We start from the raw sequence: 22,327 nt of genomic DNA on the forward strand, positions 1-22,327 counted from the left end.
AAGATGCTTACAGTGATGTAGGAGTTCTGTTATAATTATTAAGTGTAATAGTAAGATATCTTTAGTTTACCACCTGTAATTTTACCTTTATGTACAGTATGTGTTATACTGGGTTATGTTTATGTTACTAAGGCTTGTGAACTAATCTCACTAGAAGCAGTTTTCTGTCCCGATTAGACGGGTCAGTCAGTCCCTTCGAGGTCAAAGGCCAATTACATCATGAGTGGCTGACTAGGCCTAAGGGGCATTTTATGAGAGACAAATCTTTTCTCATGATTTAAAAATTATAGTAAACATTATTTAAGAGAAAGAGATGAAAGGGTCATGAAGAAACATTTACTGGAAGGACGTTGGACTATCAGTCATCAGCCCACCTCCTTTGGTAAACTTTGCCTTATGGAACTAACAAGCAGACTGTGTTAAAGACAAGTTAATAGAGCAGGACCAATCAGAAAGCTCAATGATATATTTGCAAAATGTTAGCTGTTGTTGGCACCTAGGTACATTTAGTACATTTAGTAGTGGTGTGGTAATCTTATAATAATGATATGTAAAAATATACTAAATAATTTACATGGTTAAAAATTAGGCCTTAAACTTTGTATTTTTTCATATTTACATATTTACATATTTATATATTTTCCTCACCTACATTGTCTTTGATTTCATTGTAATTTATTTTAATCTCAAGTTATTACAAACATTAATAACACATATTTAAACATATACACAAAAAAATAAAATACTGTACACCTCTTGGCCACTTGACAATCTGTCAGTGGTTCATGGCTTGTCCCAGTACATAGAGATTACTTATAATGTATCAATCAATCAGATTTTTTGTGTATATACTGTATGATGATTCTAAATTTGATGGCTGTGATAAATTCAGAAATAAGGCACAGTGGTCAATTATGCAAGCCCACCACTGTATCTCAGCTCTCAGAGGATGTTTCTGAATGATTTTTGCACTACACCGTAGAATTTGTAGATGCGTATTCCTGACCCCATTTTGTTATATTTTTGAGGCTATGAAAATGTAATGTTCAGGCATTGGCCTTTATGTACAGCAATGGTGTCTCTGTATGTATGTGTAGTGTCTGTGTTTGTTTAGTGTCTTTTTTGTGTTTGTGCAGTGTTTGTGTGTGTTTGTTTAATGTATATGTGTGTTTGTGTTGTATGTGTAGTGTTTATGTCTGTTTATGTAGGGTCTCTGTATGTCTGTGTAGTGTCTGTGTGTGTTTGTGTAGTGTCCGTGTGTGTAGTGAGGTTCATTACCAGCTTAATAAGAGGTCTCTTCTCTGTGTTCCTCTCTTGGAATTGCAGGGCTTTGCTGTGGTACATGTGGGGGTCTTTAAATGGTGTTTGTGCACTGTGTGGTTGTGTGGTGTTTCTGTGTATTCATATAGTGTTCGTTTTGGTTTGTGCAGTGTCTGTGTGTGTTTGTGTGGTGTCTGTGTGTGTTTGTGTGGGTTCTCTGTGTGTTTGTGTGGTGTCTCTGTATGTCTGGGTAGTGTCTTTGTATGTTTGTGTAGTGTCTGTGCAGTGTCTCTGTATGTCTGTGTAGTGTCTGTATGTTTGTGTAGTGTTCGTTTTTGTTTGTGCAGTGTCTGTGTGTGTTTGTGTGGTGTCTCTGTATGTCTGGGTAGTGTCTCTGTATGTTTGTGTAGTGTTCGGGGACAGTTAGTGAGAGAGAAGAAGGAATTCGGCTCAGTAAAGTATTCTTTCTTTCATGCAATTACACCTACAAAATACAACACTATTGAAATAAAGAAGGAAGTAATAGAGAAATATGAGAGTTGTTTCTGGTAGATACATTTTATTAAAAAAAAGAAGGAAATGTATTATGCTGTATGGTACAGCACACATACTGTACTGAAATGTGATGTGTGTTGTTTTATGTACAGTGTAGTACTACTGTGTATTGTTGTTTATTATTGTTTATTACAGGAATGTCTGTTCTATAATTTAAGATGTAAGGGAAAATATACTTGTATTTATAACAAAAAAGAGCATTTAAGACATTAGAAAGGTTAGGTAAGGGGGTGGTTTGGGTGGTCTTGCACAGATTAATTCTATTTACGTGATTTCTTATGGGAAAAATAGGTTTAACTAACAAACATTTTGACTTAAGAACAACCCTTCGGAACCAATTAAATTCGTAAATCAAGGGTTTACTGTACTTTTATTGATACTATTGGTATGTAATCAGCCTATTGTGTTAAACAGGGACGAAGGCAAAAAGGACAGAAATAGAAAAAAGAAACAATTTTCAAATTATTGTAAACCACAGAAAGCTGGGTCATGCAGTAAGAAGTTAGTATCAACAGGGGCATTTAAAGGGTGGGCTAACAGAAGGATAAATAAATCAACTGAAGTGGGAAAAAACTGTTGGAAAGAAACAGCAGGACATGAAAAGAAAACACACTGGTACACAAGCAGGGGGCCAAGCTGTGAGGTAGACGAGCAGTGTTCTCTTCACTAAACTTCCATCAGCCTTTGCAGAAAAGGTGTAGGAGGGTTGAGTCTGTAACACGTTCAAAAATCAACAGATCACCCACACATGAAAAAACGAAACTTCTGACACAGTGGCAGACTGTAAGATGGGGAGGATCTGCATCTCAAATCAGGATTTGTTACTTTGTTGTTAACTTACTTCTCTGATTATTTTGGTTCTAGTTTAACTGCTATGTGAATTTTAAATGGTTTTTATTTCTCCTACACTGTCTGTAGTTTTTGTCTGATCGGATACTAAAGTCAGCTCGGGTGGTGTACAGTGTGTTGATGGAAAGAAATCCAGTTCTTATCAGAGACAGAAAACATCATCTTAAAACTTACAGGTATGATACAAATAAACATAATTGTAAAATATCATTACATTGGTACCAACGTGTTCAAATTAACAATGAACAGCCGCTTTGTTAAGTGCTCGGCTTGAGCGGTGCAGCAATACACTGATCAGCCATAACATTAAAACCACCTCCTTGATTCTACACTCACTGTCCATTTTATCAGCTCCACTTACCATATAGGAGCACTTTGTAGTTCTACAATTACTGACTGTAGTCCATCTGTTTCTCTGCATGCTTTGTTAGCCCCCTTTCATGCTGTTCTTCAATGTTCAGGACCACTACAGAGCAGGTATTATTTAGGTGGTGGATCATTCTCAGCACTGCAGTGACAATGACATGGTGGTGGTGTGTTAGTATGTGGATAAGACACACACAATGCTAATGGAGTTTTTAAACACCTTACTGTCACTGCTGGACTGAGAATAGTCCACCAACCAAAAATATCCAGCCAACAGCACCCTGTGGGCAGCGTCCTGTGACCACTGATGAAGGTCTAGAAGCCAACCGACTCAAACAGCAGCAATAGATGAGAGATCGTCTCTGACTTTACACCTACAAGGTGGATCAACTAGGTAGGAGTGTTACATAGAGTGGACAGTGAGTGGACACGGTATTGAAAAACTCCAGCAGCGCTGCTGTGTCTGATCCACTCATACCAGCACAACACACACTAACACACCACCATGTCATTGTCACTGCAGTGCTGAGAATGATCCACCACCTAAATAATACCTGCTCTGTGGGGGTCCTGACCATTAAAGAACAGGGTAAAAGCAGGCTTAAAAAGTATGTAGAGAAACAGATGGACTACAGTCAGTAATTGTAGAACTACAAAGTGCTCTTATGTGGTAAGTGGAGCTGATAACATGGATAGTGAGTGTAGAAACAAGGAGGTGGATGTTAGACATGCATATGCCTTTGGCCATTAAGAGAATCATTTTCCTGTTGATTTCGTGCTTATATGTTTATTGTTTATGTAATGCAGACAGTGTTGCAGTGGGAAGGAGCTTGTTGATTGGTTGATGAAGCTGAGTGACTGTTCTTACTCCCGGCCTCAGGCAGTTGGTATGTGGCAGGTGTTGGTGGATGAAGGCATACTTGTTCATGGTAAATATCAAACAAATTGTTTCATTTTCACTTTAAGGTAAATATGCTGCTTAAATAATGTAATAATGCTTCTTTACTCTATTTAGTAAAGCAAGAGTTGAACTTCCATGACAAAGACACACATTTTTACCGATTTATGGAGACAGAGTTCAACTTAAATAGCACAAACAACGACAAGGACTCCAAAGAGGATGAGCTTCAAGAAGGTCTGTCATTCCTGGTCCAGATGGGTCCTGATGCTCTTCTGAATATGATACTGCGCAAATGGTAAGAGTCAGAAATGACACTGACACATGACTAAAACATAAATCTGGTGAATCACAAATAATTAAGTCAAAGAAACTTACAGGCAAAACATGCACCAACAATGTTGCTGTAAATTGCATTTTTCTGGAATCTATTATGTTTTTGATTACAAAACTAAAATTTTAAAGCTTTAAAACAACTACTTGGTGACCGAAGAAGATCAAGGACTTTTCTCCACAGTCACCCGATCTAAACTCCACCAAACATTTATGGTGGCACTTAACAAAAAAACAAGCATTTAGGGATATCACAAGATGCTGTTTGGGAAATTGTCCTGCTGGGATAACATGGATTACCATATTTATCCAAAAAGCTCGAGTACATGCTTTTCATTACAGCAAAAGGGGGAAACTAAGAATTATGACATATGAAATCCTTTTATATTTCATATGTCATCCTTTAATTTTAGTATTTCATACACTTTATATACTTTATATTTCATTTGTCATCCTTTAATTTTAGTATTTCATACACTTCATATACTTTATATTTCATTTGTCATCCTTTAATTTTAGTATTTCATACACTTCATATACTTTATATTTCATATGAAATCCTTTTATTTTAGTGGGTATATTTTTTCAAATAGTTTTGCTAATTATATGCTTTGTAATCATAAACATTTTATTAAAATTATTAAAGTTTCCATCCGGCTGGGCTGGGCGGCTATATGAACAACGATTGGCTTGTTGTTTATACAGGGCGGGAAGCCGGATAGGGACCTCATAACTGCTGGCTAGCTGAGGGATAATGTGGACAGGTGTGGCTCTCCGTACACAAAGCTGAATCTCATATAAACTCACCTCGTGCAGGTGAAAAGATGCAGTGTGCTACTGCACACGTGTCGGAGGGGGCGTGTGTTAGTTTTCTCACTTCATTCAGCAGTAGGGATCAGCATCAGTAGAGAGGAAGCGCAATATAATCCGGTAAATGGATACAACTACATTGGGAGGAAAATTGGGAAAAATGCAAAAAAACAGACACAGCAGCACTGCTGGAGTTTTTTAAATAGCGTGTCCACTCACTGTCCACTTTATTAGACACTTCTACCCCTAGTTGGTCCACCTTGTAGATGTAAAGTCAGAGACGATCGCTCATCTATTGCTGCTGTTTGAGTTGGTCATGTTCTAGACCTTCATCAGTGGTTACAGGATGCTGCCCATGGGGCGCTGTTGGCTAGATACTTTTGGTTGGTGGACTATTCTCAGTCCAGCGGTGACAGTTGTTTAAAAACTCTATCAGTATTGCTGTGTCTTATCCACTCATACCAGCACAACACACACTAACACACCACCACCATGTCAGTGGTCACTGCAGTGCTGAGAATGATCCACCAACCAAATTATAACTACTCTGTAGTGGTCCTGGGAGAGTCCTGACCATTGAAGAACAGCATGAAAGGGGGATAACAAAGCATGCATAGTAACAGATGGACTACAGTCAGTAATTGTAGAACTATAAAGTGCTTCTATATGGTAAGTGGAGCTGATAAAATGGACAGTGAGTGTAGAAACAAGGAGGTGGTTTTAATGTTATGGCTGATCAATGTATGTATAGTATTTTATCTATGGGACATTATGTATAGAATCCTCAGTTATACGTTGTGTAACCTGAGTTGAGATTAGACTGCAGTAATACTAATCACAGCACTTAAGCAATGACATAGTACCAAGAGTTATATAATAGCAAATACATGTGGATTGTCTAAATTGCTAACAGATCCTGTGATAGATCCAACCTTGCCTACTTTTAAATGTATCATTTTGCTTATTGAGTACAGGGTGGGCCATTTATATGGATACACCTAAATAAAATGGGAATGGTTGGTGATATTAACTTCACCAGTTTGTGGCACATTAGTATATGGGAGGGGGGAAACTTTTCAAGATGGGTGGTGACCATGGCGGCCATTTTGAAGTCGGCCATTTTGGATCCAACTTTAGTTTTTTCAATGGGAAGAGGGTCATGTGACACATCAAACTTATTGAGAATTTCACAAGAAAAACAATGGTGTGCTTGGTTTTAACGTAACTTTATTCTTTCATGAGTTATTTACAACCTTCTCTTTGTTTACAGCCATTGACATGTCGCAGAGGTTAACACATGAGGAGCGGATAGAAATTGTGTTGATGTCTGGTGAACGCAGTACCCGGGTCATTGCAGCAGATTTCAATGCAAGACACCCTACGAGACCACCCATCTCCCATGCTACAGGTAGCAAACTGCTTGCCAGGTTTCGTGAAACTGGTTTAGTGTTGGATTTGCCAAAATGTGGACGCATGAAAACTGTCACTAATGAAGAAACATCAGTGGCTGTCCTAGCTTCATTTAGCAAGAGCCCACAGCGTAGCACTCGCCGCATGTCACTGGAGAGTGGCATCAGTCGAACATCCCTTCGGCGGATATTAGCTACTCACAAATGGCACCCTTACAAACTCCAGCTGCTGCAGCATCTCAACGAGGATGACCCAGATCGGCGCACTGAATTTGCAGAATGGGCAAAACAAAAATTGGAACAGGACCCTCAGTTTACACAGAACATTTTGTTCAGTGATGAGGCAAACTTTTATGTGAATGGTGAAGTTAACAAACAAAACCACCGCTATTGGTCTGACACTAACCCACATTGGATAGATCCCTCCAAGACTGTTGGAACACAAAAATTGATGGTATGGTGTGGTATATGGGGTACAAAGATAGTGGGGCCATTCTTCATCAATGGAAACCTCAAGGCCACTGGATATTTGAAATTGCTACATGATGATGTGTTTCCCTCTTTATGCACTGAAGCTGGCACGTTCCCTGAGTTTTTCCAGCAAGATGGTGCACCACCACATTATGGGTGTCAGGTCCGAGCATTCCTAGATGAACAGTTTCCTGGAAAGTGGATTGGTCGTCGTGGGCCAGTTGAATGGCCCCCAAGGTCTCCCGATCTGACCCCCTTAGACTTTTATCTTTGGGGTCATCTGAAGGCAATTGTCTATGCTGTGAAGATACGAGATGTGCAGCACCTGAAACTACGGATACTGGAAGCCTGTGCTAGCATTTCTTCTGCGGTGTTGCTATCAGTGTGTGAAGAGTGGGAGAAGAGGGTTGCATTGACAATCCAACACAATGGGCAGCACTTTGAACACATTTTATAAGTGGTCAGAAACTTGTAAATAACTCATGAAAGAATAAAGTTACGTTAAAACCAAGCACACCATTGTTTTTCTTGTGAAATTCTCAATAAGTTTGATGTGTCACATGACCCTCTTCCCATTGAAAAAACTAAAGTTGGATCCAAAATGGCCGACTTCAAAATGGCCGCCATGGTCACCACCCATCTTGAAAAGTTTCCCCCCTCCCATATACTAATGTGCCACAAACTGGTGAAGTTAATATCACCAACCATTCCCATTTTATTTAGGTGTATCCATATAAATGGCCCACCCTGTACAATGTTTTTTTTTTTTTATGTCAGTCCAAGTCAAAGGTCAGTTGAGGATGTAGAAGTCATCTATGAAGAGCTGCAGTATGTCAAGGCAGTGGCACATCTGTCTACCTCTGTAAGTGAACACTGAAATGCATAAAAGTGCTGCTGCAACAATAGACACATTTTGGCTAAAAATCTTAGTGTGTTAGCTACTATAAGGCACTGACAAGACACACTGGAACATTGTCATGGTATGGGGCTGTGTCAGTGCCCTTGACAAGGGTATTTTACACTTCTGTGATGGCAGCATTAATGCAGAAAAATACATTTATGCAACATATGCTGCCTTCAAGACGTCATCTTTTCCAGGGACGACCATGCATTTTTCAACAGGACAATGCAAAACCACATGCTGCACACATTACAAAGGCATGGCTGTGAAAGAAGAGTGTAGTAGACTGTTTTGCCTGCAGTCCTGACCTGTCCCCAATAGGGATATTAATGAGCCCAAACATAGGACACTCCCCAAAAATGTGCTTATTTCCAAACATTTGTGCATGTCACATTTAGGGATATATTTAATGTTGAGTTGGTGGTAGTCTTAAAAGTTCACAAGTCAAATGTAGCAGATATGGTCATAAAGACATGAGCGACTTGGATAAGGACCAGATCGTTTTGCCAGACGACTGGACATCTGACATTTAATTTTTTTTCTCCTTTTACTTAGCCACTAGGGCTCTAAACGTTAATGTTTTGACTTTTACATTGGTTTTTTTTATGCATAATCACCCTATTGCTAGTCTTAAATTGACAATATATATATATATATATATATATATATATATATATATATATATATATATACATATATATATACAGTATATACTGTATATACTGTATATATATATATATATATATATTTTTTTTTTTTTTTTTTTTTTTTATAATTTTTTTTTTTTTATTATAACATATTTTCTGAAAATTAATGATTTTACAATCCCAAATCAGAAAAAGCTGGGACACTATGGAAAATGGAAATAACAAACACAATGTGTTTTTCATTTACATGTACTTTTATTTCACTGCAGACAGTATGAACCCAATAAAATTGTATGTGTTGTCTGTTCAACCTCATTTGTTAATATATTTGGGGATGTATAGGACCACAGAAAAACTTGGCTCAATAAATGAATTCCTCTCTTTTTCTTACAGGTTCGGAGAGAGCTGGCTGCACTGCTGGTGTTCGAATCTCATGCTAAGGCAGGCACAGTGTGTGAGTGTGAAATAAAGTTGACATTTGTACAGCAGTAGGTGAGAGCAGAATGACATAGCTAATGAACATGTTATATAAACAGCAAAGTAACATTAAAGGCTGGGCATAAATATAAGAAAACACACAACCACATCACACAAGAAAAAGCATAGACCAGCTGGTGAGGGTTAAGCAATCAAAGTTGTTAATTCTATTATCAAACTCTCCCTTTAGATACATGATTCTAAATACTATTTAAGTAAGGTCAATAAAGTTCTGTTACAGGAAGGGTTTGACCTCGTAACTCGAAAATAGATATTAAATGCTCTATTTTTATATTTTACAACCCCAAATCAAAAGAAGTTGGGACAGTATGGAAAATGCAAATAAAATAAAAATGCAGTGTTCCTTACATTTACTTTGACTTTTATTTGATTGCAGACAGGATGAACCTGAGATATTTCATCTGCTCAACTTCATTTCATTTGTTAATATTCCTCCATTCCTGCATTTCAAGACTGCAGCACATTCCAAAAGTTTGGACGGGGGCAATTTAGGGCTAGTAATGAGGTAAAAAAAACTAAATAATGATGTGATTCCAAACAGGTGATGTCAACAGGTGATTGTAATCATGGTTTGGTACAAAAGCAGCATCCAGGAAAGGCTGAGTCTTTGATGAGCAAAGATGATCAGAGGATCTCCAGTTTGTCAACAAATGTGTGAGAAAATTATTGAAATGTTTAAAAACAATGTACCTCAAAGAAAGATTGGAAGGGATTTGCATATTTCTCCCTCTACAGTGCATAATATCATTAAACCATTCAAGGAATCGAGAGGAATTTCAGTGCGTAAAGGCCAAGGGTGCAAGCTTAAGCTGAATGCCCGTGATCTTCGATCCCTCAGACGGCACTGCATCAAGAACCGCCACTCAACAACAGCTGATATAACCACATGGGTGAGGGATTACTTTGACAAACCTTTGTCAAGCAGTACAATACAGAGTTACATGCACAAATGCCACTTAAAACTTTACTGTGCAAAAAAGAAACCTTATGTTAACCATGTCCAAAAGTGGTGTCGACTTCTCTGGGCTCAGAGGCATCTAGGATGGACCATCACACAGTGGAAATGTGTATTGTGGTTCAATGAATCAGCATTCCAGGTCTTTTTTGGAAAAAAATGGACGCTGTGTGCTCCGGACCAGAGACGAAAAGGACAATCCAGACTGTTATCAGCAACAAGTCCAAGAGCCAGGGTCTGTCATGGTATGGGGCTGTGTCAGTACCCTTGGTAAAGGTCATTTAAACTTCTGTGATGGCAGCATTAATGCAGAAAAGTACATTGAGATCTTAGAGCAACATATGCTGCCATCAAGACGTCATCTTTTCCAGGGACGTCCATGCATTACAAAGGCATGGCTGTGGAAGAAGAGGGTACGGGTACTGGACTGGCCTGCCTGCAGTCCTGACCTGTCCCCAATATAGAATGTGTGTAGAATTTTAAAACGAAATGACGACCCCGTACTGTTGCACATCTTAAGACGTGTTTGCAGGAAGAATGGGACAAAATAAAAGCTGAAACACTAAATCACTTGGTCTCCTCTGTGCCAAAACGTCTTTTAAGTGTGGTGAAAAGGAATGGCAACATTACAAAGTGGTAAATGCTTTACTGTCCCAACATTTATTGGAATGTGTTGCAGGCCTGAAATTCAGGAATGGGTGTTTATTAACAAATGAAATGAAGTTGAGCAGATAAAACATGAAAAATTTCAGGTTCATCCTGTCTGCAATGAATTAAAAGTCAAAGTAAATGTAAGGAACACTGTGTTTTTTTATTATTTGCAATTTTTTATGCTGTCCCAACATGTTCTGTTACAAATGCAAATCTGGTCATTGAAGGTGAAAAAGTCTTTGCAATATCTCAGGAGTTTCTTTTGTTAACTATAACTATCTACTGAGTCACCGTGCCACCAGCTCTTAAATTTGTTACTATTAGTTACTCAAATTGTGGGACAGTTGAAACTTTATATTGACTGCATTCCAAATACCCAGTTGTGTGCCATATCAATATTTACAGTACTCCTTGTGAAAGCAGATAGTTAACATTTCTTTTACTTGTGTTATTTTTCAGTGTTCAGCCAGGGAGACAAAGGCATATCCTGGTACATCATTTGGAAGGGGTCTGTTAATGTTATCACACAGGGCAAGGTAAATGCAGCAGGATAACCTTTTGTCACAGTGACCTTTTTCCACTGTTCTGTGCATGGTGGTCATTTAATTATAGACGTTCACATTGTTCTAGACTTTCCAAATGTGTGTTATCTTGAAAATGAAGGTCACCCCTATTGTTCTGTGTGTGTGTATGTGTGTGTGTGTGTGTGTTAATGACAGGGCTTGGTAACCACTTTGCATGAAGGAGACGATTTTGGCCAACTTGCCCTAGTGAACGATGCCCCTCGTGCTGCTACCATCATACTTAGAGAGGACAACTGTCAGTTTCTCAGAGTGGACAAGCAGGACTTCATTCGTATTCTGAAGGTAAACTGCAAACGTGTGTGTGTGTCATTAGTAGAGTCGCAAGTAGGTTTTCTTGCACTGGCTCATGCAAACATATAATGCCTAAACATATAATTGCAGGATGTGGAGGCGAATACAGTGCGTTTAGAGGAGCATGGAAAAGTTGTGCTGGTCCTCGAGAACAGCTCAGGCAATGAGACACCTAATCCCGGAGGATCAGGAAGTAGCAGCAAGTAAACAAACCTAAGCGTTTATTCAAATAATGTTTGTTCCTGGTACAATTGTAAAAGGCAAGCAGAGAAGAACATTAGTCATAGTTGCTGCTATTATTCCTATTTAAATTTGTTTAAATATTTCTAAACAGAGAAAATGTAACAATTCACCCTTCAGTAGATTTAACAATTGTGCATTGCTGACTAATTTACTTTGACTGTCCTTATCAGGTACACAGTGATGTCAGGAACACCAGAGAAAATACTGGAACATCTTCTCGAGACAATTAAGCTGGACACTAATGGCATTGATCTCATAGGTGAGACTAGCACACACTCTGGGGGCCAAATTGTGATGGCTAGATGACTGGGTCAGAGCATCTCCAAAACTGCAGCTCTTGTGGGGTGTTCCCGGTCTTCAGTGGTCATTATCTATCAAAAGTGGTCCAAGGAAGGAACAGTGGTAAACCAGTGACAGGGTCATGGGCAGCCAAGGCTTATTGATGCACGTGGGGAGCGAAACCTGGCCCGTGTGGTCCGATTCAACAGACGAGCTACTGTAGCTCAAATTGCTGGTTTTGATAGAAAGGTGTCAGAATACACAGTGCATCACAGTTTGTTGCGTATGGGGCTTCCAGTCAGGGTGCGCATGCTGACCCCGTCCACCGCCGAAAGCACCAACAATGGGCATGTTAGCATCGGAACTGGACCATGGAGCAATGGCAGAAGGTGGCCTGGTCTGATGAATCACGTTTTCTTTTACATTACGTGGATGGCCGGGTGCATGTGCGTCGCTTACCTGGGGAGCACATGGCACCAGGATGCACTATGGGAATAAGGCAAGCCGGCAGAGTCAGTGTGATGCTTTGGGCAATGTTCTGCTGGGAAATCTTGGGTCATGCCATCCAAGTGGATGTTACTTTGACGTACGAAATTCCCCAGATTTTAATCCAATCGAGCATCTGTGGGATGTGCTGGAGAAACAAATCCTACCCATGGATGCCCCACCTTGGAACTTACAGGAGTTAAAGGATCTGCTGCTAACATCTTGGTGCCAGATACCACAGCTCACCTTCAGTCATTTATACTAGTCCCTTTAATAATACATAACAATATAATAACAATAATATTTTTTACACAATTGTCCTTTAAAAGAAAAACATACCTGGTAAATCACACATTGGGTGCTCGATAAATTAAGATGTCTTGTGGTATGACATTACCACATTACCAACATAATGGCTGCAAAACATTTAAGTTGTTGCTTATTTTACTTAAAAAACACAATTCTTTGTAAAACTGGTATTGTATAATTTATCTTGGTGTTACCAGGCTTGCATGTAATCCATCCTTTAGTAAATTATGGTTTTGTTGTACAAAAGTATACAATAATAGCTGCTGTTTCATGCATTAAAAATATTGTAGTAAGAATTTAATAAGAAACATTGTCTGTCAAACTGTGTTCACTAAAAGTTCAGTTTAAATCTGAATTATATGTCATATAATATGCATTTATTATTTACTTCTGTTTGTTTTTTCTTGGCTTTGCAGATTCCTGTGTTAGTGACTTTTTACTCACCCACCAAGTATTCATGCCCTCAGCACAGCTCTGCCCTGCCCTGCAACATCAATATCCACTTATTGCAGCTGCTGTACCCATACCTGATATGCCCTTGTCTGTTTTAAGATGATGTGTGACCCACCCAGTCTAATGTGGTTTCCTAACAGAGCCAAATGAAATTAGTAATGTTTTTTTTTCTAATAACAGTGTGACTTTAAATTTTAGGATAGTGAGTCAGGTGTTACATTGATCAGCCATAACATTAAAACCACCTCCTTGTTTCTGCACTCACTGTCCATTTTATCAGCTCCACTTACCATATAGAAGCACTTTGTAGTTATACAATTACTGACTGTAGTCCATCTGTTTCTCTGCATGCTTTTTTTTAACCCTCTTTTTACTCTGTACTTCAATGGTCAGGACCCCACAGGACCACTACAGAGCAGGTATTATTTAGGTGGTGGATCATTCTCAGCACTGCACTGACATGGTGGTGGTGTGTTAGTGTGTGTTGTGCTGGTATGAGTGGATCAGACACAGCAGCGCTGCTGGAGTTTTTAAATGCCTATTAGACACTCCTACCTAGTTTGTCCACCTTGTAGATGTAAAGTCAGAGATGATCGCTCATTGCTGCTGTTTGAGTTGGTCATCTTATAGACCTTCAGAGAGAGATTGTTTACTCAGCTCATCAGTTCTAATCCTAATCCCTGTACTAGTGTGTTTTATTTGGGTGACTAGTAAATAGACTAACAATTCAGACACAGCATACAGTAGTTCCTATACAGAGCAGGTATTGTCTATTTATCATTTGTCCTAGTCAGGGTTTCACTGGGAAATGCTAGAGACAAGGCAAAAATACCCTGGACAGGGTGCCAGTCCATTGCATAGCTTCGGCCATTTGCCCCAGACATTACGACTTCATCTAGTTTTTAGTGAGTTAATGTGTGAGTGAAAGAGTAAGTATGTGATGCACATCATGTTTTTCTGGGATGGACTAATCTACACCTACGATCAGGCTTACATAGTTACTGAAGTATCACTGAATAATAGTGGTGCTTTTGCTGTAACTTTGCCCCGGCTTCACTGCGATAGTTCTGCTTGTTAAGTGTGATTTTTTTAGCTGTATTTTTAGTATTTCAGAAGTGTGCAAGTCTACATTTCCCTTAACTTTTGATTTACCTACCATGCTGAGCCCTCGGAAGGCTCAGAGCTGGAGAAGGCTGCGTATTCTCTCAACACCAAGCAGAAGATTGTAAAACTAGTGAGCCAGTGGGTGGCATTCTATGGTGCACTACTAAAGGAAGACCCAGCTGCCTTTCAGTTTTTAGAGGTTTGTTTTAATTAGTTACTGTATTTACGTTTAAATGCATTAAAAGGCATGTACACCGATTAGGCATAACATTATGACCACTGACAGGTGGAGTAAATAACACTGATTATATTGTCAAGGCACCTGTTAGTGGGTGGAATATATTAGGCAGCAAGTGAACATTTTATCCTCAGAGTTGATGTGTTAGAAGCTGGAAAAATTGGCAAGCGTAAGGAATTGAGCAAGTTTGACAAGGGCCAAATTGTGATGGCTTGACGACTGGGTCAGAGCATCTCCAAAGCTGCAGCTCTTGTGGGGTGTTCCCGGTCTGCAGTGGTCATTATCTATCAAAAGTGGTCCAAGGAAGGAACTGTGGTAAACCGGCGACAGGGTCATGGGCAGCCAAGGCTCGTGCACGAGCGGAGCGAACGCTGGCCTGTGTGGTCCGATCCAACAGATGAGCTACTGTAGCTGAAATTGCTGTTCTGATAGAAAGGTATTAGAATACACAGTGCATTACAGTTTGTTGTGTATGGGGCTGCATAGCCGCAGACTAGTCGGGGTACCCATGCTGACCCCTGTCCAATGGAAGAAGGAGGCCTGGTCTGATGAATCATGTTTTCTTTTACATCACATGTATGGTCGAGTGCGTGTGCGTTGCTTACCTGGGGAACACATGGCACCAGGATGCACTATGGGAAGAAGGCAAGCCGGCGGAGGCAGTGTGATGCTTTGGGCAATGTTCTGCTGGGAAATCTTGGGTCCTGCCATCCATGTGGATGTTACTTTGACACGTACCACCTACCTAAGCATTGTTGCAGACCATGTACACCCTTTCATGGAAACGCTATTCCCTGATGGCTGTGGCCTCTTTCAGCAGGATAATGCACCCTGCCACAAAGCGAAAATTGTTCAGGAATGGTTTGAGGAGCACAACGAGTTTGAGGTGTTGACTTGGCCTCCAAATTCCCCAGATCTCAATCCAATCGAGCATCTGTGGGATGTGCTGGACAAACAAGTTCGGTCCATGGAGGCCCCACCTCACAACTTACAGGAGTTAAAGGATCTGCTGCTGACATCTTGGTGCCAGATACCACAGCGCACCTTCAGGGGTCTAGTGGAGTCCATGCCTTGACGGGTCAGGGGTGTTTAGGCAGCAAAAGGGGGACCAACACAATATTAGGAAGGTGGTCATAATGTTATCTCTAATCGGTGTATCTATTTTTCTTTTTTTCCCATCAAAATAAATCAGAGAGTGACTATGTTACTACAATATTTTAAAGACTTGCGTCTGGTCCATGTCATATCATTACAAGATCACATTCTCAGGTTGAGATTTCTTGTTTAGGATACACTAAATAATTCTTTTTCTGGGCAGACACTAAAAAAAGAGATGATGGAGGACTCAAGACTTTCAGCCATTCTCAAAGAACAGTTGAAAGACAGGAGAAAAACTAGAGTGTAAGACATCCTCCGACTAATAAAATAAAACTAATAACAATTTATAAACCATTTTATTGTTCACCTGGCATTTATTTGTTAATTTATACCACTTCATATATATAATACTTAAAAAACTCTTGTTTTCTTTTTAGTGTGGAGAATGGGTGCCAAACACTGACAAAGGTGAGTTCCATTATAGCTTAAGAAAAGCTGTAGAGTTAACATTCCGAACAGTAAGACCTTTGTAAGGGGTTATATGAAATGGAAAAATCAACAGTGTTAACAGGTGTAGATAAACAGAGTAAAACCAACACTGTGTACTTGAACTAAAATGATAATGCTCTGAATGGCATTTTGGCGGCAATTGAGAGGTCAGCCATCTTACACCTCACTTTACAGCAACAAATATTAATTATTATATTAGTATTATAAACAATATTATAATATAATATAGTATAATAACACAAATAAGTTTTGTCTGAGCTAAGTACACAAACAATTGAGTTTTCCTAACCACAATCTGGGATAACAGAAATTATGTGAACACCTCTAACTAATAGAAATTTGTAGCAGGTGGGGCGTTCTATATAACCCCTGTGTTTTCTCACCTACAACCTTTTAACCACATGGTTAATCAGAATCAACCAAATTATAACGTACACTGATCAGCCACTGTCCATTTTATCAGCTCCACTTACCATATAGAAGCACTTTGTAGTTCTACAATTACTGACTGTAGTCCATCAGTTTCTCTACGAACTATTTTAGCCTGCATTCACCCTGTTCTTCAATGGTCAGGACCCCCACAGGACCACTACAGAGCAGGTATTATTTGGGAGGTGGATCATTCTCAGCACTGCAGTGACACTGACATGGTGGTGGTGTGTTAGTGTGTGTTGTGCTGGTATGAGTGGATCAGACACAGCAGCGCTGCTGGAGTTTTTCAATACCGTGTCCACTCACTGTCCACTCTATTAGACAGTCCTACCTAGTTGGTCCACCTTGTAGATGTAAAGTCAGAGACGATCGCTCATTTATTGCTGCTGTTTGAGTTGGTCATCTTCTAGACCTTCATCAGTGGTCACAGGACGCTGCCCACGGGGCGCTGTTGGCTGGATATTTTTGGTTGGTGGACTATTCTCAGTCTAGCAGTGACAGTGAGGTGTTTAAAAACTCTGTCAGCATTGCTGTATCTGATCCACTCATACCAGCACAACACACACTAACACACCACCACCATATCAGTGTCACTGCAGTGCTGAGAATGATCCACCACCCAAATAATACCTGCTCTGTAGTGGTCCTGGGAGAGTCCTGACCATTGAAGAACAGCATGAAAGGGGGCTAACAAAGCATGCAGAGAAACAGATGGACTACAGTCATAGCCTGCTTTCACCCTGTTCTTTAATGGTCAGGACCCCCACAAAGTAGGTATTATTTGGGTGGTGGGTCATTCTCAGCACTGCAGTGACACTGACATGAGTGGATAAGACACAGCAGCGCTGTTGGAGTTTTTAAACACCTCACTGTCCCTGCTAGACTGAGAATAGTCCACCAACAAAAAATATTCAGCCAACAGCGCCCCATGGGCAGCGTCCTGTGACCACTGATGAAGATTTCAAAGATTACCAAATCAAACAGCAGCAATAGATGAGCGATCGTGTCTGACATCTACAAGGTGGACCAACTAGGTAGGAGTGTCTAATAGAGTGGACAGTGAGTGGACATGGTATTTAAAAACTCCAGCAGCACTCTGTGGTGGCCCTGTAGGGGTCCTGACCATTAAAGAACAGGGTGAAAGCAGGCTAAAAAAGTATGTAGAGAAACAGATGGACTACAGTCAGTAATTGTAGAACTACAAAGTGCTTCTATATGGTAAGTGGAGCTGATAAAATGGACAGTGAGTGTAGAAACAAGAAGGTGGTTTTAATGTTATGGCTGATCGGTGTATACACATATACTGTCGTTGTTAAACACATCTGAAAAAACAGTTGCAATGCCTTATCCATCCCTGGCAGACCTCTGCCCTGGCATCCAGCAGTCACTGAGTTTGTGGATGGTGGTCATACACCTTTCACCTCCATGTGGAAAACAATTCCTCCACGAGGTTCAAGACTAAAAGTATGGTGGGGGAGGGAAAAGACAGTCTGTCTGCTATTGTCTGCAAACTACTCCTATACTACTAACTGCTATGGAGTGATGGAATGTCACATTGTCCCAAATATTTAAGCTCACATGACCTCTGCATTCTGCTTACACAAGTTCATATATACATAATAAGTATATATAATAAGTATCTGTATTAAACAGCCCAATAATAGGATTGTGCAGCAACAGTCTATTGGTGGATATTGAAGCACACATTGTTTAGTCGGCAGCCCTTTTCCTTGGAACATTCACTGTTGCTGTTTTCCCAGCCTTTGTTGCTGGGTTGTTTTGACCAGGTTGAAACCAACTTTATTAACAGGCATGAAAATGTGAGGTGTCTGTGAAACATGTATGAATATGTATCATACATGAAAGAATGCAATACTGAGTAAGAATACTGAGTACTGAGTATTTCTAATTAACAATACGTTTGAAAAACATGGCACCTATTAACATCTGGTTCACATTTTTTGTGTTGTTTACATTTTTCAGATCAGTCAAAAATGTGATTGGTTCGCAACTTGTGAGGAACCCCTAGGGAAATGTATACCAATCAAAGCTCAGGACAAAGGTCTGTCTTCTCAATTCATTTTTATGTTGTTGCTTGTTTTCTCTGATGATTGTCTTCTAAAACATATAATGTGACCACTGTTATCTGCTGTTAAACTGTTGGGAATTCAGCATCACAGAAGTTTCTATAACCATTTGAACATCTCAGTGAATATCCTAGTTTATCTTATTTGCAGTCTTGTATGAGATCTTCAAACCTGACTACCATGCTGTGACTCTGTTGTTGCCTGTGAACTGCTCAGTCCAGGACATCATGTGTGTACTGGGAAACTCAGGAGACCATGTTTTGATCAAAATGAACTCTTCAGGAGGTATGTGAACACTATCTGAATGGCAGGCAAAGCTTATGAAATAATCAATGAATGTATTTACCACATAACTGAACCCAATAAAGTCAAAACCCCCACCTTATTTTGTGTGAAATCCTTTGTCTCTTTTTGTTTTAGAGAAAGTTCAGCTAAAGCTGGATGCTACAGCTGTCTTCACATCTCTGGGACTGAACGAAAAGCTCTTTCTGTGCACTTCTTCACAGGTGAAGGAGCTGGTGAGTGCCTTTTACCTAAATAAGAGTGCAAGTATACAACGAAATATGACTGTGGCTAAGTTAATCACAGTTACAGATGTTATGTTTTCCTAATATTTATTTGTATTTAAAAGTTGCTTAGACTCAGATTTCATCCCACCTTCTTAAAACCAGAGGTTGCAATTCCAGTACTGCTGACAGCTCCACCTTTTGATGGAAAAGCACCTCACATCGTTCTATCTGAAATAAATCCAAATGAGTAACCCAGTGGTTCTCAAACTTTTTAGACCAATTGCCAGACCAACACTTTTAAGTAAGTAAGTAAGTAAATTTTATTTATAAAGCACTCTTAAAACAACTTACGTTGACCAAAGTGCTGTACATCGAATAAGCATACATAACACAACATTATATTAAAAAAGTAAGAACCAAATAAAAATACAGAGTAAGAGACAAAATAAAACAAATACAAATAGACAATTTGACAAACTTGACAAACAATTAAAAACAATTAAAATTGACAAACAATTAAAATTAACACAGCTCCTCACTGTTCAAATGCCAGCTTATAAAGGTATGTTTTTAGGAGTGATTTAAAAACAGCGGCCGAAGGTGCTTGTCGAATATTAGGAGGTAGAGTGTTCCATAGCCTCGGAGCATAAACTGCAAATGCACGATCACCTTTTAGCTTCAAACGAGCCCTAGGAACGGTCAACAAATTCTGAGTGGCTGATCTTAAAGATCGCTGTGCGGTTGCGGGAGAAAGCATACCACTGAGATAAGCCGGGGCTTGACCATTAAGCGCTTTAAAAACAAATAAAAGCACTTTAAAATGAATCCTGTGCTGAACAGGCAGCCAATGTAGTGAGGCAAGGACTGGTGTAATATGGTTTCTTTTCTTGGTATTAGTCAGTAACCTTGCTGCTGCGTTCTGGACTACCTGCAAGCGCCGCAACAGAGACTGACTAATCCCAATATACAGAGAATTACAGTAGTCAATTCTTGCAGAAATGAATGCATGAATAACTTTTTTTTTTTAAGTACCTCTTTGCTGTTTCTCCTGTTTCCTCCTCCATGCCAGTCTAAGTAAATCTCAGTTTTAGATTAATTGTCTTCTACCATGTATCTATCTTCACACTTGATCACAATAGCAGTGCTGTGCTTAATTTTAGATACTGCTGACTAGCCATCCTCTTCATTATGTGTGTCTGAGTTGGCGGTATTATTACCGTCATCTGTTTCCTTCAGCCATGACATAATGTCTGTAAGGGGTTTTTTTTTGCAAAAGAAAAAAATATAGATGGATCTTACAAACCCCATTTCCAGAAAAGTGAAGGCATATTTACCACTGTTACATCACCTTTCATCACCTGTGGTTGCCATTTTCTAATTCTCCTCTTCATTATGTGCCTTACATTTTCAAGAAGAGACAGATCTCTGGAGTGCAGCCAGGCCAGTCGAGCACATACACTTTGTCTCTACGAAGCCATGCTGTAGTAGCTTGTGCAAAATGAGGCATGGCATTGTCATGCTGAAATAACCAAGAACCAGGACTTCCTTTTACTTACTACCAAAAAAAAAATGCCTTGGCAGCACATGTCTCTCTAAAATCCACATACCAGGACTTGTGCAACTTTGCCTTTTGTACTGCTGGTTTGGTCTGGATGATCCTTTTTATCTATGGCACAGAGAACTTGACATCTGTTTTCCCAATTACAACCTGAAAAATTTACTTATCGTACCAAAGCACACATTTGAACTGTATGTTGGTCCATCTGAGATGAGCTCAGGTCAAGAGAATTGTCTTTCTCTTTGTCTAACAGTTTTACAAGGGATTACTGGTTTTCTAAAGAACTCCTGAGCCAATGTGGACATATTTATCACAGCAGCAAGATGGTTTCTTATGCAATGCCACCTGAGGGCTTGGAGGTCAACAGTATTTTCCTGCCTTGCCCTACACAGGAAGAAATGTTTTCTGGATTTCCCGAATCTTTACAGTGAACTTCTATGAACTTTTTGCTTATTTTACCCATGCCCCCTTTTTGTGTTGCATGCATCACATTCAGAATTTGTTTATATATACCAAAACAATTAATTTGGTCAGGCAAAATAGTATGAATCATTTTTGTACTTTAAATAAAGGTTTAAGAGAATTAATAAATCACATGTTGTTTTAATTGCATTATTCAAAATGTCCTAACTTTTTTGGAAATATGGTATGTAATTTTATTTTAGCAGCACATTTTTCCATTTTATCTAGTGTACCACCTGGGTGAATGATTTTTTTACCACAGTTTGAGAATTAAAATCTGACTGAAATGCTTCGAGGCCAAGAAGGCAGCAGTGCCTCAGCCTTGGGAAAAATAAAAAGACTAGCACACACCCATTTGAAAACATGTAAAGCCATTGTGTTTAGTGGAATAATATTTGCTATCTAATATTAATAATATAAAGATTATTGTAGATTTAAAAACAGAGTCTATACAATGTTGCCAATAGGAATCATTTCAATTCTGTGTATGTTGCATTGTAAAGTTGTCTGTTTCTTTAGTTTCTTTCTTTAGTAACATTTTTCTTGCTCATGAAGCCTCACACTAAGAGAGCCTGTCTGCCATATTTGTGTTTTGAAAGACCCCTCTGAAGGAGCAGCTTGGTCCAGATCTGAGCACCATGGACTCACTGGAGCAGATAGGCCCGAAAGACATTGCCAGCCAGCTCACCAGCTATGACTGGGAACTTTTTACGGCCATGCATGAGGTAACAGCCCAAGCTTTCTAGCATTTTCATTGTCTTATGCCAGTGAATCATAAGCATGCAACACATCTCTGTACAGCTAGACCTGGTGTCTAAGCATTTAAAATGTAATCAAAGTTTGAGCTAAGGGAAATATGTTTTGTGGTTGTTTGTTTGGCCCCCACTACTGTCAGTAAAACTGTCATCACCTGTAAACTAACAGCCTTATCTGATCTGAGATAAGTCTTTTGTCTATGATTGTAATGTGCAGGTTCTTTTACTACATAAAAGACAAACATAAGTGTTTTGCTTTTCTAAAGGTGTAACATTGCAAAAGTAAACTTAGCCCTAATGTACAGTATTTATCTTTAATGCTTATA

The 22,327-nt window shown here is 39.4% G+C and overlaps 1 protein-coding gene across 1 annotated transcript in view; it reads left to right on the forward strand.

Moving 5' to 3' along the window:
* The window catches only part of rapgef3 (Rap guanine nucleotide exchange factor (GEF) 3), a 57,280-nt gene that overhangs the window by 28,239 nt on the left and 6,714 nt on the right, over nucleotides 1–22,327 (forward strand). The window contains exons 3-19 of the mRNA XM_063014957.1: nucleotides 2,734–2,840; nucleotides 3,838–3,959; nucleotides 4,046–4,226; nucleotides 7,729–7,813; nucleotides 8,893–8,953; nucleotides 11,063–11,139; nucleotides 11,323–11,469; nucleotides 11,569–11,681; nucleotides 11,892–11,980; nucleotides 13,212–13,290; nucleotides 14,401–14,551; nucleotides 15,909–15,991; nucleotides 16,126–16,156; nucleotides 18,614–18,692; nucleotides 18,868–19,002; nucleotides 19,138–19,235; nucleotides 21,846–21,971. Coding sequence (XP_062871027.1) covers nucleotides 2,734–2,840; nucleotides 3,838–3,959; nucleotides 4,046–4,226; nucleotides 7,729–7,813; nucleotides 8,893–8,953; nucleotides 11,063–11,139; nucleotides 11,323–11,469; nucleotides 11,569–11,681; nucleotides 11,892–11,980; nucleotides 13,212–13,290; nucleotides 14,401–14,551; nucleotides 15,909–15,991; nucleotides 16,126–16,156; nucleotides 18,614–18,692; nucleotides 18,868–19,002; nucleotides 19,138–19,235; nucleotides 21,846–21,971 — 1,764 coding nt within the window. The remainder of the gene's footprint in view (nucleotides 1–2,733; nucleotides 2,841–3,837; nucleotides 3,960–4,045; nucleotides 4,227–7,728; nucleotides 7,814–8,892; nucleotides 8,954–11,062; nucleotides 11,140–11,322; nucleotides 11,470–11,568; nucleotides 11,682–11,891; nucleotides 11,981–13,211; nucleotides 13,291–14,400; nucleotides 14,552–15,908; nucleotides 15,992–16,125; nucleotides 16,157–18,613; nucleotides 18,693–18,867; nucleotides 19,003–19,137; nucleotides 19,236–21,845; nucleotides 21,972–22,327) is intronic.

Source organism: Trichomycterus rosablanca, chromosome 19 (genome assembly GCF_030014385.1).
Source record: "Trichomycterus rosablanca isolate fTriRos1 chromosome 19, fTriRos1.hap1, whole genome shotgun sequence".
In the NCBI taxonomy this organism is placed as follows: Eukaryota; Metazoa; Chordata; class Actinopteri; order Siluriformes; family Trichomycteridae; genus Trichomycterus; species Trichomycterus rosablanca.